The sequence below is a fragment of the Xiphias gladius genome, chromosome 7, assembly GCF_016859285.1.
Source record: "Xiphias gladius isolate SHS-SW01 ecotype Sanya breed wild chromosome 7, ASM1685928v1, whole genome shotgun sequence".
NCBI lineage: Eukaryota > Metazoa > Chordata > Actinopteri > Istiophoriformes > Xiphiidae > Xiphias > Xiphias gladius.
In genome coordinates this window covers 15,496,395-15,509,728 of record NC_053406.1, presented here as the reverse complement: position 1 = coordinate 15,509,728, position 13,334 = coordinate 15,496,395, and the positions used below count along the sequence as shown (strand labels likewise).

General features: G+C 39.1%; 1 protein-coding gene across 3 annotated transcripts in view; it reads right to left on the bottom strand.

Moving 5' to 3' along the window:
- Positions 1-3,824: 3,824 nt before the first annotated feature.
- drd2a (dopamine receptor D2a) overlaps positions 3,825-13,334 on the bottom strand; it is a 44,544-nt gene continuing 35,034 nt past the window's right edge. For all 3 annotated transcript variants that reach the window (XM_040129923.1, XM_040129921.1, XM_040129922.1), the window contains exons 4-8: positions 9,787-9,923; positions 7,399-7,607; positions 5,916-6,002; positions 5,225-5,612; positions 3,825-4,775 (exon numbers count right to left, since the gene is read on the bottom strand). In XM_040129923.1, coding sequence (XP_039985857.1) covers positions 4,579-4,775; positions 5,225-5,612; positions 5,916-6,002; positions 7,399-7,607; positions 9,787-9,923 — 1,018 coding nt within the window. In that variant the 3' untranslated portion in view covers positions 3,825-4,578. The remainder of the gene's footprint in view (positions 4,776-5,224; positions 5,613-5,915; positions 6,003-7,398; positions 7,608-9,786; positions 9,924-13,334) is intronic.

The window sequence follows — 13,334 nt, the reverse complement described above, 5'->3', positions numbered from 1 at the left end:
CCTTTGTCTGCATGCCTGTGTTTGTCAGTGTGAATCACAGTGTGCGAGTCTTGCATTCCCTGTGTTTACACTGTTGAGCTCTTAAATATTCATTAATTCAGATGTGATTCTGGTGCTAAATCTCCAGTGAATTTTTCACTGATACTAAATTCAGATACATGTCAATGACAGTTATGCATTAATAATTTATATACTCAACAAAGACACAAAGAATTTAAAACAGGGCTTTAAAGATAGAAATAGCAAGGACCTCCTTAAGCATTAAAAAATGGATATTGATTGCTTTAAGGCTATACTATAGCTTTAAGCGTGTATGGTATGACTGTTTTTTTATTTTCAACCGATAAGCCAGAAAATGAACAGAATTCATAATAATAGTACTTTCTAAAAAGTGTTTACGTGTACAGCTGCTAGTTAAAATAATTATGCATTATGATTTCAGGAACAGTGCCAACACAGAGAATGTGTCAGACATGATTGGTGCTGGTCCAGTACATTGGGGATTTTATAAGGGATAAGGGATTTTATCATGTTAATACCATATATACATGTGTCACACAGGACAAGGTAAGATCCCCATATAGCTGAGAAAATACACATGGATCATATACGGATCTATGCCAGTAAAACAGACGTATAAACCAGGCTTTAAGAGGATTACATGGGACTGAATAGTACAATATGACAGACTTTTTACACATAAATATTTCAGACAAGTAAGTTTTTTAGATCCTGGTGTCAAAATAGAAGCACCTATAATGAAATATGAGACACTAGATTAGATTTAATTGGCTGTGCTAATAGAAATGATTGTCTTTGTGTCTCCTCTTTGTCATCAAAAAACCTCTTTCTTCCCTCTTCTGCAACATCTTCGCTCTGATAGTGTTTGCCAGGGGGCAAATACAATCCAAATGTCCTAGGAGATAGTGCAAATCCATTAAGCTGTGTCACCAAGTACATCACATCAGTCAGTTGCTGCCTGAAGGGACTCGGTGAAACTGACAAAACACCCTCTCTACTGATTCGGTTGTTTTATCACAAAGAAAAAAGGAATTAAAAGAGATATGAAACTTTTGAGCTACAATAAGGAATTTACTGTACAACAGTCTAAATTTTCCTGTACATATTACCAGTGAAGAAAATTCGACTGAGTAAATCCTTAGGGTTAGGGTTTCAAAATACAATAATCATCATCACACATACACCCTAAAACAAAAAAAAACCTCTGTGTGTTTAGTTAAAAGAATGGTTTCACATTTTGGGAAATATGCTCATTTACTTCCTTGCTGACAAGAAGATCATTACCACTCTCGTGTCTGTCAGTTCAATATAAGGCTGGTGACGGCCAATGGTTAGCTTTGCTTAGCATGGGACTGGAAACTGGGGGAAACAAGACGCCTGGCTCCGTCCAAGGCTAACAAAGTCCCGCTTAGCAGCACCTCTAAGGCTCACTAATTAGCATGCGTCTCATTTTTTCACCATGAAATAGTGCAGCACATAACCCCCTGTAAAACTTTTGACAGAGTCTGGCTATCTGTTTCCCCTGTTTAGAGTGTTTATGCTAAGCTAAGCTAAGATCTAATGGCTCCACCTTCATATTTACAGTACTATATGAGAATGGTATTTATCTTCTCATCTAACTCTGGGCACCATCCCCCACCTCCAAAGGATATTCCATAAGGTAGGCAAAAGGAATAAATCAGCATTTTAATAATCAATATTCACTTTTGCTAGTGCCGTTTTACACTCTGTAGCTTGAAATTTACTGTTGTGACGTTGGGTAAAACTGTGTTGTGGAAGATTTTCTACAAAAGACTCTGAACACAATTAAACACACAAAACACTGTTAGGTCTTCTGACATACATTCATCAACATAAAATAATTTGGTTTCTTTTGATACAAACACAACATCACAACAACAACATGTATACTCTGCATTTCCTGAGTTCCCAGTATAATGTCAGCAGCACTCACCATGAGTGAGCCTTGAAAAGCACAAACATTTCATTCTGTTACCTTTTTCACTGGAGTTGGAGTTGCTAACAGCGGGGCAGGAACTACCACGGTTTCCACAAATATTCTGTTTCCCAAAAAATGAACACTGTAGAATGCTCCCTTTAAAAAAACATGTAACTTTTTTACATTTAGAAAAAGTACAGTTGAGATCAGATTGGTTCTTCACCAGGCACAGCGGTATCAAACTCACTCAGGTGTGTGTCATCAAAACAAGACTAGGTCAAAGCCTAGTGTGTGGCTGGATCTCCTACTCTCTGTGCTCACATATACAGTAATTTAATACAGCTGAGTTCCCTGCAAAGCTGTTCTCATTTACATGTTTTTCTGTTCCTGTTGTAAGACAATAGAACACGTATGAAATAGTGACTGAAACATGGCCCATTAAGACTAAATGTTAACACAGTCACTTTCAAGCCATTTCCAAGCTGCTGCTCTGCACTGCTGAAACCCGGATTTTATAACTGTGATGTCGCCTGACAAAGTCACCATACACATAAGTTAAAGGCAATAGCTGTGCAGTGATTTCAGCTATATTTAATTGTAAAATGATCACTCAGGGACAAAGTTAGAAGCTCATTCATGTCTATGTCAGCTGCCATGCGGTCAGTTGAATGAGACGCATACAGAGGTGCAGCCTGCGGAGGGAAGGCCTAACCTTCTGCTCGCGGGGCTGTACCGGCGACTGTCTTCTATGGAAAGTTGCTTAGGTTTGTCCAAAAAGTCGTTGAATGTGTTACAAGGTTCTTTTATGAACAAACTTCGAAAAGGGGGTGTGAAAAATCTGCTAATCTAGTGACAAGGGTGCTAAATTGGCAATTCTGCCTTTAAATGACCCCCTGATGACAGAATAGAAATTACGCCAATTCATTTTGAAAGAGCAACGTTCAATGGGGAAACACTCTGCAAGCTGACCAGTGGTGTAACTTCAGCACTCAGTCAGTCAGTCACGGACATTTTGTGTTTACAGGGCTGCTGTGGTCCAGCCAAAAATAGTCGTAGTCTCTCCAATGGGTGCAGCTATAGCCACAGGGCACGGTGCACATTTCAAAGCCAGACTCAATAAAATATATGTAGCACTATGCAAACTAACATCATGTACATGGGAAATTGTTTATTTAAGGACACACACCTGAGTCTATTTGATACCTCTGTATCTCATGAGGAAACCAATTTGGACTCATAATGTTGTAATGTTAATTCTAAAGGGAGCGTTCCACTATGTTGCACGTCTCGGAAAGCAGCAAGATGTGCATATCTTTTGTAAACTGTTTCCCAAAAAATATTCCACCAAAGAAAATTCCACTTTGTGCAGACTTTATTTTCTTGTCTAGATTTGAATATAGGGCCTTACAGTTACAGAGTTTTGATATTCATCAAAACATTAACATATCTTTGTTGAAAATAACGTCTTTGTTGTTGAACTATAAATAATGCAGGCTTTGTTGCCCAGAACAATACACATAAATGTACTGTTGTAATTGTTACTTCAGTTTTACCAAGTTCACCTCATACTTACTTAGCAAAGGCCCCGGATAGTTGCTTCAGGGGTTTCACATATCCACATGATTATACCATGGTAGCTGCAAAGTCTACATACGGGTCATTAGTTTGCCACGGAACACCTCCACTGCAGAAATGCTCAGAGTTACTTCCAGTAAACAACTTTACTCAACCACAGGCCAATCCTGGGAATAAGAGAGAGGCTGCTGAATAATGACAAGTCATTTATGGGTGTCTGGGTATCTGTATGCACACAGCAAACACTGATATTCAAGTGGCACTTTACAGTGTCTCATAACTTCATTTATTGGACATCTTTTGTAATTTTTTGTTTAACATACATTTCATGAGAAGTCAAGTAGAGGAGCAGTGTAGCATGCATCATATTTCCATTGCAGGCATATAATCACAGTTAATGTATTAAGAAAAATATGTACAACAAATAATAATGATAGGAAGAATAGTTGGTAATAATAATATATGATTTTTCAATTTATAAAATTGCAAATATGTGGATACTGGCATTTCCGCATCGTACGGCAAATAAATTGTCTCTTGTCTTGAATACACATTCCAATCAGTGATAGATTTTATAATTAAAAGCTCACATATCAGTTTTAACACTGCAATGAACACTGACTTAATATCTATAAGATTTGCAGAAAATTTCAATCATCAAAACATAAAGTACACACACAATAAATACCAGTTTGCAACTTGTACATGTGTGGTATACACAGATGTCTCCTTACGTGACAAGCACAATGATTTTAGAGAACAGTGTTACATTTTTCTTTTCTCCATGAAACAAGTCATTGTTACAGACATTTCTTGTTTTACATTCAGTGATTTGGAGTCCACAAACAATTCACATATAGAGCTAACATGTCTTTAAGTAAGACGGTGTCAGTTTTTCAGTCACTCGGCTCCATAACTTTTAAAAAGCAGGTCGCAGTTTCCCCCTGTGGTGCGTTTTCCTTAGCAGGATGAGGTATTTGCCAAAAGATATGCGTTTATTCATCACTCCTCCATCAGTCTGATGAAACAAGTGATGTTGCTGTTTAGCAGTGCAAGATCTTAATGAATGCCTTTCTGAACTCGACATTAAAGGTGGTGTATATGATGGGATTTACAGCACTATTCACGTAGCCCAGCCAAGTGAAAGCATTATACATCTCAGCAGGAACCTTGCATTTAGTGCAGTGGGTGTTCAAGATATGTGTAATGAAAAACGGCAGCCAACATATGATGAATACACCTGAGGAGACACGAGAAAAAAAATGGAAATATTAGAACAAGTATCAGAATGATTTCCTTTCGTTGCATCACTGCCTGACTTGTTTGCAAGTTCTGTTTTAGGTCATACCAAAAAATTTGACATGGAAAATAAACTGAAATGAAAAGAAAGAGTGTTTTCTAAATTATAAACTACAGGATTTGCTTGTGATAAATTAAAACATAAACATATTTGGTTGCGATGTGTTTGAACAGAGTCCCCCCTTGGTTTGATGCTGTGATCACTGCATGTGCAAAGTTGATAACAAAAACAGTTATTTGGTTGTGGAAATGTTTCATTTCACAGTGTCAGGTCCACTTTGATGTGTATACTCACATAAAACAGAATCTGATTAAATTTATCTTCAGTGTAACTGAGCATAAATTATTTATGCCCAATGGGAAATTAAAGAAGCAAGTGAACCAACTCACCAAGAACGATGGCTAACATCTGAGTGGCCTTCTTCTCCTTCTGCTGGGAGATCTTCCTCTTGCTCATGGTTTTCACAGAGGTCTGAGTCTTGCCATTAGGTAAAGCCTTTGTCTGGAAGGCTTTGGCCACGACAGGTGCTGGATCCCCCAGAGCCCCCTTGGTAGGATCTCCATTCTTTTCCGCTTTCTGGCCCTCCTCAGGGGGTGTGGGAGGTGGAGAGGTGGGGCTAGCGTTGGCCTTGTTGGGCATCAGTAGCTGGTGGCTGGTGGCCGGAGTGTCTCCAAGAGCACACTGTGGCTGCTGCTTCTGTTTCTGGCTGCTGCCACTGTTGTTCAGCTCGTCCAGCTCCAGATCCTCCCCCTCATTGACTACATCTTTGATGAAAATCTGAGCAAGGTCAGGATGAGCAGAAAAACATGGATTCAGATGCTCATTTTTCATTTAGGTTATTGTACAATGGGGGACATTTAAAATAATGGATAATTAAATTGTCACGTTTCAGGTCTTTAAATTAGATTTGATGTGCTCACAGAGGCAGAAAGGTGCCCTTTCAAGTTATATTTTCTCTGAGAATGTTAGGAAAACTTCAAGGGGACACCCTACTAAATATTTTAGAGGCATAACAAATATGTTTCCAAAACTTTTTAGAAAACAAGAGCTCTAAACAATGGGAAAAAAAAGAGCACACACCACTTTCTTCTTGTTGACAGGAAAACTCCCATTAGATTTAACAATCATGGTGCACAACCTCACATCCTCTGGATGAGTGCACTTATCCTGAAATGAAAGCAGCTGTGTCAGGCAAGGAGAGGGTACAATGTCAAAGCATAACTGACAAATGGGCTGTCTAAGCACAGGTCTGACTGCCTACTGGGTCAAACGAGGCTACATCGCGCTCTGGTACAGAAAAACTGTTTAGCAAGAATCGGATCTACAGCTTCAACTGTAGCTGTGAGTCAATTAACCTTAGAGTGTTAAAAAATTTCTGGGCTAAGGTTTTTTCAGCAAGACGAAACAAACTCATCCAACAAGTAACAGTATTAGTGAAACTTGATTTAAATTTTTCTTTCAATCCAGAAATTATTACTCACATTTACATTTACAGACGCTTTTATCCAAAGTGACACTAAAGCTTCAGTACAGTAGGAGAGCTTAAAGTAAATACTAAGCACTAGATCTGTTCAAAAGACAAATTGCAATGAGATCAGGTGAAGAGGAGCACCGAAAGTACACTGTAAGTCCTAGTTAGGCATGTTAGGGCGTTAGAGGATTATGTTTAAAATCTGTCAATATGCTGCCATATAATGACTTCACACATCATTACATTTATGTGTGGTCTGTGGCCCCTGTAAACTCTTCTGTCTTTATAATTTTTTTGACCTCATTCTATAACATACACATTTACAAAAATACACACACACACACACACACACACACACACACACACACACACACACACACACACACACACAGACAGACACACGCACACAGAGACAGACACACGCACACGCACATACACACACGTACACACCCACACACACACACACACACACGCACACTCACAGAAAACCACAGAGTAAAGCCATGCATGAACGAGAGTAATGTAGTGCACTGTATCAAAAGCATTTCCTAGGCTTCCTGTACAGGGCCCACTGAGTTTCACTATGTCAATAAAATCAATAACCAGAAAAAAAAGGTCATTTGAGGGCCATCATAGGCAGTGTTGTGTGGTGGCTTTCGACACTGAAACATACCAGTAAATGTAACAGTAAGATTATACATCGTCTCAAGGATGGAACAAGTCGTAGCGTATTTCATTTACATATAAGGGGGAAAGAACACTAGTCCTTGCGTTGAATGTTATAATTGTTTTTTGTTTTTTGTTCTTTTAAGAAAATCAATCCTATTCTTGTCTGGGTTTTCCCCTTTAAAGTATGTTGTTATGTAATAAAATGTCCGTCAATAAAACCACCTAGTATGATTGGGTTGAGAAAGTTATTGACTGCAGTTTCATAACAAAGATGTTCTTTATTTTCCTGACAAAAGACACCAGTCTAAGAAGATAAAGAGCCCTGTTATAATAAAGGTGTAAATCAATCTCAGTTTTCATATTGAAGCCATAAAAGTGTAAGTGTTAGCTCTAAAGAGGAGACATTTTGCTACAGCAGCTCACCTTCAGCGAAGTGGCCACATGAGGGTCGGCAGCCTGAGAGACACGCTGCTTCGGTTTTGTGTTTACACGTTTTCTGCGCTTCCTCAGGACCACATAAATTTGCACATAAACCAGCAGAGTTATGATGAAGGGAACATAGAAAGACACAATGGAGGAGTATACCACAAAGGCCGGATTGGCGATCACACAGAGAGACTCGTCACGAGTAGCTGTGGAGATAGCACAGGGTGAATTAAAGGTTTCACACTGGATGTTATGTTTCATCCCAAATTGTTTTGTTTTTTTTTATTTACAGTTTTGTTGTGTTTTTGTCACAGTGACTCTTGGAACGCTGTACAGTAAAACAGGGAACTTAGTTTGGCTTTAACTGGAAGCTAAGAAACAAGGATGGGTTAGTGCTTTGATATTAAGCTCTTGAAAATCCATCCAAAAAAATGTAACCACTCCTACGTTTTCCACACTTGGAGGTCATTCACACAACCCCCCCCCCCCCCCCCATCCGCTTAGGCCAATGCAACCCTTTTTATTCCTACCTACCTCTGAGCTCCCTTATAGCTTATCCAGAATGCTGCCACAGGGCTTATATCTGATGCCAGATGTAGAGATCATATCACCCCAATGCACTGGTTACTTGTTAATTTTAGATTTTACTGATTTGCTTTTAAAGAGAGCCAAATTTGCCCCAAGCTACATCACTGACTTTTTAACTCCCTGCACACCAGAGCACACACTAAGGTGACACGTCTTTGGACAGAGCTGTCCTGTCTGTCCAGCTTCTGGACCTAAGTCCAAAACAGACCAAATACACTTCAGACCCTAAAGGCAGCTTCAGATTAGGCAACAGTTGTTGTTGCACAGGTAACAACTGAGTCATCATGGATATACTGTGAATGTCACAGTCATTGTGTAGTTCATGTTAACAACTTGTTATCTTCACACCTCAGGGTGGCTGTGGCTCAGGAGGTAGAGAGTGGTCCATTAAAGGGGCACCATAATTTTACATATGAAATTCAGTTTACTTGTCAGGAGTAGTACTTCTAATAATTTTTAACAGAAAGCCTGCGTGACAAAAAGGAGGTGTGGCAAGCAGTGGGAATCATGGGAAATGTAGCATCCAGTGTTTTTGAAACTGGACTCATACAAGAGACTAAAAGTTAGTATATCTCAGCCTTTTGACTTCCGCTGGAAGTTTAATTCGAAATTACTGGAATAGCCCACTATTTTTGATCCCTGCCCGTATGTAGAGGTTTCCTTGAACAAAACTGTCCTTCCCTAAAACTGACAGTTTTGTTTCTGTTTTCCGTGACCATTCCATAACCTTAACTGCATCTTTATTATTGCAACTGTGACAATGAAGCTGTGGCACTCCTTCCGCCGGTACACTACTGTTGATCATATTAGACAGTAGGGACCAACGGCCTATATGGTCGTTTAGGTTGGAGGACTCGTTGCCTTGAACACATCACTGAAACCCTAAACTTGTGATGGTGTGTGCGTGCCTGGGTGTGTGTGCGCCGGTGAATGAGAGGCACATTATATGGTGCTTTGGGTTAAAGCACTCTATATACTGCATCCCATTTACTACACAAATCTGTGGTTGATCAGAAGACACCTCTGCCGAACTTCACGGTTCCATGAGCTTTCAATCTACATGGTAAGAAGATTAGAAATATTTTAAACATGAGTTGCTATAGCTTAAAAATAAATTCTGAATGCTTCTGTTTCACTTTCCACTTTTTAGATCTCTGCTTTCATGCAGCTTTTCCTACAGCTTACACTAGCTATAACTGCAGCCGCTTGAAATTGGTTGTGGGGCTCACAAATCCGAGAGTCCCGGCAGAGCTGACATTACATCAAGGCACTCAGAGGGACGAGTGGAGCTTCAAAGTGACAGGATAGAAGCCACAGGAGCTGGTCAGCAACAAGTCAGCGTCTCCAAAAGCCCCTAATGCAGAACCTGGTTTAACTGTAATCCTCAGTTAAAACCCCTGTTCTGTGGAAACAGCAACCTAAGGCCCCGGGCTAGCTGAAGGTAGTTACATGTCGGTATGAAGTAATCGGTTACTGGCATGGTTAAATCTATAAAACAAGTCTATAAAACACACAAAATGTGGTAGCTTGTATTCACTCCTGTAGTTACTGCAAATGGGCACTGACATTGACATTCTGCTTTAGTGAATTATTAATGCAAATATGGGTGAGCATTTAATAGATATGTCAATTAACTATTCATGATGTATATGTATCTACAATGTACATACTGTACTGTGCAGTGGACGTACCAATGAATATAACAGTACAAAAACAATATTGCTCCACCAATTTATTCATACACCATGTGACTGTTTCAAGGACAGTAGAGCAGATGTGTATTGTAATCTCTCTTACCTGTGTTATTTAGGCCAAACAACACGGGGCATGATATGGCGAAAGACAGAACCCACACCACAGAGATCATTACTGTGACCCGTCTCCTGGAACTGTAGCGAGTATTGTACAGCATTGGCATTGCAACCGCTGTGTAACTGCACGGGGTGAAGAAAAAACAGACACTTTGGTTAGATTGTATGAAAACATGACACCTTCATGCAAGACATTAGTGAAAGTATGATGAGTGTGTCTTGTTCCTCATGCACCTGTATGATTTGATATAATTCACGCTTGATTTAATGATCTAGGGCTACAATCTCTGTCCAAATGTTTTCTGTTTCTAGTTCTCTTTCTTCATCAGTGGACGGTTCTGAGAAAAAAAGGACCAAGAACATGGAACCTACAAGTTGGTTAAGCGAAAAATGTTGCCTGTCATCGTGGATCAGATCCTGTTTGATGGTGGACTGGCCCTTTGGAAACAGCTATATTCTGTGAGCTGCAGTCTACATGAAGAAGAGGTCCTGTAAGGCTGGCTGTGTTTTTCCCCCAGCATCTCACAGGAAAGACCTTATCATTTAACCTTGCCACATTGGTTGACCTTATTAGTGAGCTTGCTGTAATCACCAGGAAATGCATAGCTTTTTACACTGTTCCATACATTGATTTCTGTGTAATTTGGTTTGAAAGACTTTAGAAAAGCCAAGTGAGTAAAGCTTTTAAGAGGCAGTCGCGAATAGGTTTCTTTATAAAAACTCAGAAGGGATATCAGGTTCAATCTGATTTTTTTATAATTGTATTATTTTATGTATGTTGCCATGGCTTGTGCATATCGGCCCACAGTGCTGGCGCAAGAAAAATGTTGTCCACCTGTACCTGTATAGCAGTTTTGGGCCTGGAATCTGAACCCTCTGCACCAAGACTGGTAAAGCAGGTTGTTAACACTGATAAAGGGTTCACAGAAAATTACTTTTGTCAACCTTTGATATGAAATTGAGCCTACAGTCCTGTCTGCAAAGATGACAGTTTAACAATCAGGCAATGTGCGCTGTTTTACATATTTTTATGGCATTAGTTGGAAAAGGTGCCCACACAGTCACCAGTAAGATTAAGTTGAACCCGTGTTGAGCTTTGTCTCCTTCACTTTTATATATATCTTTCCTCTAGGACACATCACAGCTCCCCTCGGCTTTATCGAGCTTTATAGCGTGTTTCAGCTCATTGTTTAGCTACGGCCCACAAATTTACTGCTGTGGTTCCTGTGTCTTCAGCTGCAGTAGGCAGCTGTTTTCTGCAAGACTCAAGCAACTAGCTGTTGAACACAGTGGAGCATTTAGCAGCTAAAGAGACAGATATTCCCCCCAGGTGTTGGTAGACACCAAAGTCGGAGCTAAAAAGGGAATACTTGATTTATATTTCCCAGGTGGCCAGAAACACTACTCTAAATGAAAGTGAATTTTGCTCCATAACTGCTGGATGTGTAAATAAGCATCTGTTTGCGAACAAGTTTGCCATATCACTGCCCCCAAGTAGCAAAAAAAAAAAAAAAAGGGTCTACTTGTACAATTTGTACTGATTTAGATTATCGGTTGATTTTTTACCAATAATGTCACCTAAATGATTGTAGGAAGGCCTCCCCTTTCACATGGGCAAATCTCAGGCTCAGAAATGATATGGGTATTTCATCTGCAGTTTTTAATTTGAAGGATGTGCAACTCTGAATGCCACATCAAGTATTGGTACCTTAAAGGCAAACTCTACAATCCACATTAATTGAAGGGTTGCCCCTCATTGACATACGTAAATATACCTGTATTTTGCACGATCATAAAAATAACATATTGCATCTTTTATTAAATCATGTGAGAGATGTGTATGCTTTTCTGCACACCAAAATAGTGGGCTATGCTGCACAGATTTTCAGGTTATACTGCTCAAATCATTCTGGATGTAGAGAAGCTCTTGGGGCATCTTTTATTAAATCAAAAGTCCAAACCCATTTTTTTCAGGAATAACACAATCATATTTTATGTCATATTAATGGATGAGCTTGAGTTTATGTAATTATGTATGTAGTTTAAACAGATGTTTTTTCGTTTTTCTCACTATATTTGAAGTAGTGAACTGTGTGTAAACACTGAATCATATATACTGAATTAATAACGGAATCAACTAAAATTATAAACACACAAAAATTACAGATCATATTTTTGCCTTGCTACGTGTCCCTGAAGTTGAAGCCAAACTGCTCTGACATCATTGCCTTGTAAAACATTTTAGTGCACATTTTGACTCACTGAAAGTGAAGGGAAGTTCAACTTAAAAACCGTCTGCCTTTTGGCAACATAATTGGAGTTCCATTAAATCATATTTGGCATGTGTATATTCACATAACCTCCTACACAAAAGCAATTTTGAATTGGGTCCATTAGTCTGCTGGATCTAAAGAGGAAGTGAGTAGCCGATTTAATTGGCCATTGTTGGTGATCACCCCAGTTGCAACTGCTAATAATGTATTCATCCTTTTAATTATAGAGTAACTAACTAACCTTTTTTCTGGCCTGTGGTCACAAAACTACAAAAGTAAGTTGACGATACTGGTATTTGCATATTAACTGAGCGTTGACTTGCATTTGCACACAGATTCACAAAAACAGAGCCTGTAACGTGATCCCCTCCCAATTTGCTCCACATTGTTGAATAAGAAAAAAAGTTAGCAGAGAAAGCAACAATCCTTTGATGTATAAATCACGATGCTGCCTGGAGCTGCTGGACTGATAAAAAGAAACAAATCTGTTTATGACTCTGAACTGAACTTTTACAAATCAGCGTCACATGGGTGGACCCTGAAATGCACTCAAGCCAGGAAAAGTGATTCTTGGTAATGTCACACTTATCCTGTCAGTGATCAATATTCAAAAGTACACAGCATGCAGGCACAAGTCATATAAATAATATCTAAATGTAAATTTGGATGCTATTCCTCTCTGGCATGCTTGTAACATTCATTTCACAAACACATAAACAATGGTCTACCATGATATGCCTCAAACTAATAAGCCCTCACATATGAGAGACATTCGTATTGTAATTCAGTCACTGTGCCTATGTGACCGTTGTGAATATTTATTCAGCGTATGGGTTTAACGTGAAAATGCAGCCAAGCAGAAAAACATGTAAAATTAACATGACTGAATTAAGTTAAATAAAATGTGGGAAATGTTATACCCTTGGTATTCTTCAGACTTATCCATGAGCACTTCATTCAAAATAAACCAATCTCTCACACTTCCAATACATATTCTGGTTGTCAACGTTACATGATTACTTCCTACAGTTTTAATATTGAAAACTCAAGCTTTACATGCCCTTCAGATGAACAGCTGTCCAGTGCAACTCTGCCTCCCTCAGCTGTTTGTGATTGTTGTCATTAATCACTGAATCATCATGCCACTTACATAACTAAATAATTGAATTTATTTTAGGACGAAGTATTAAGTTTAATTATATTTTTATCCATCAAGGAGCATGAGGTTGTGTGACAAGACATAAGGTACCATCAGAAACTG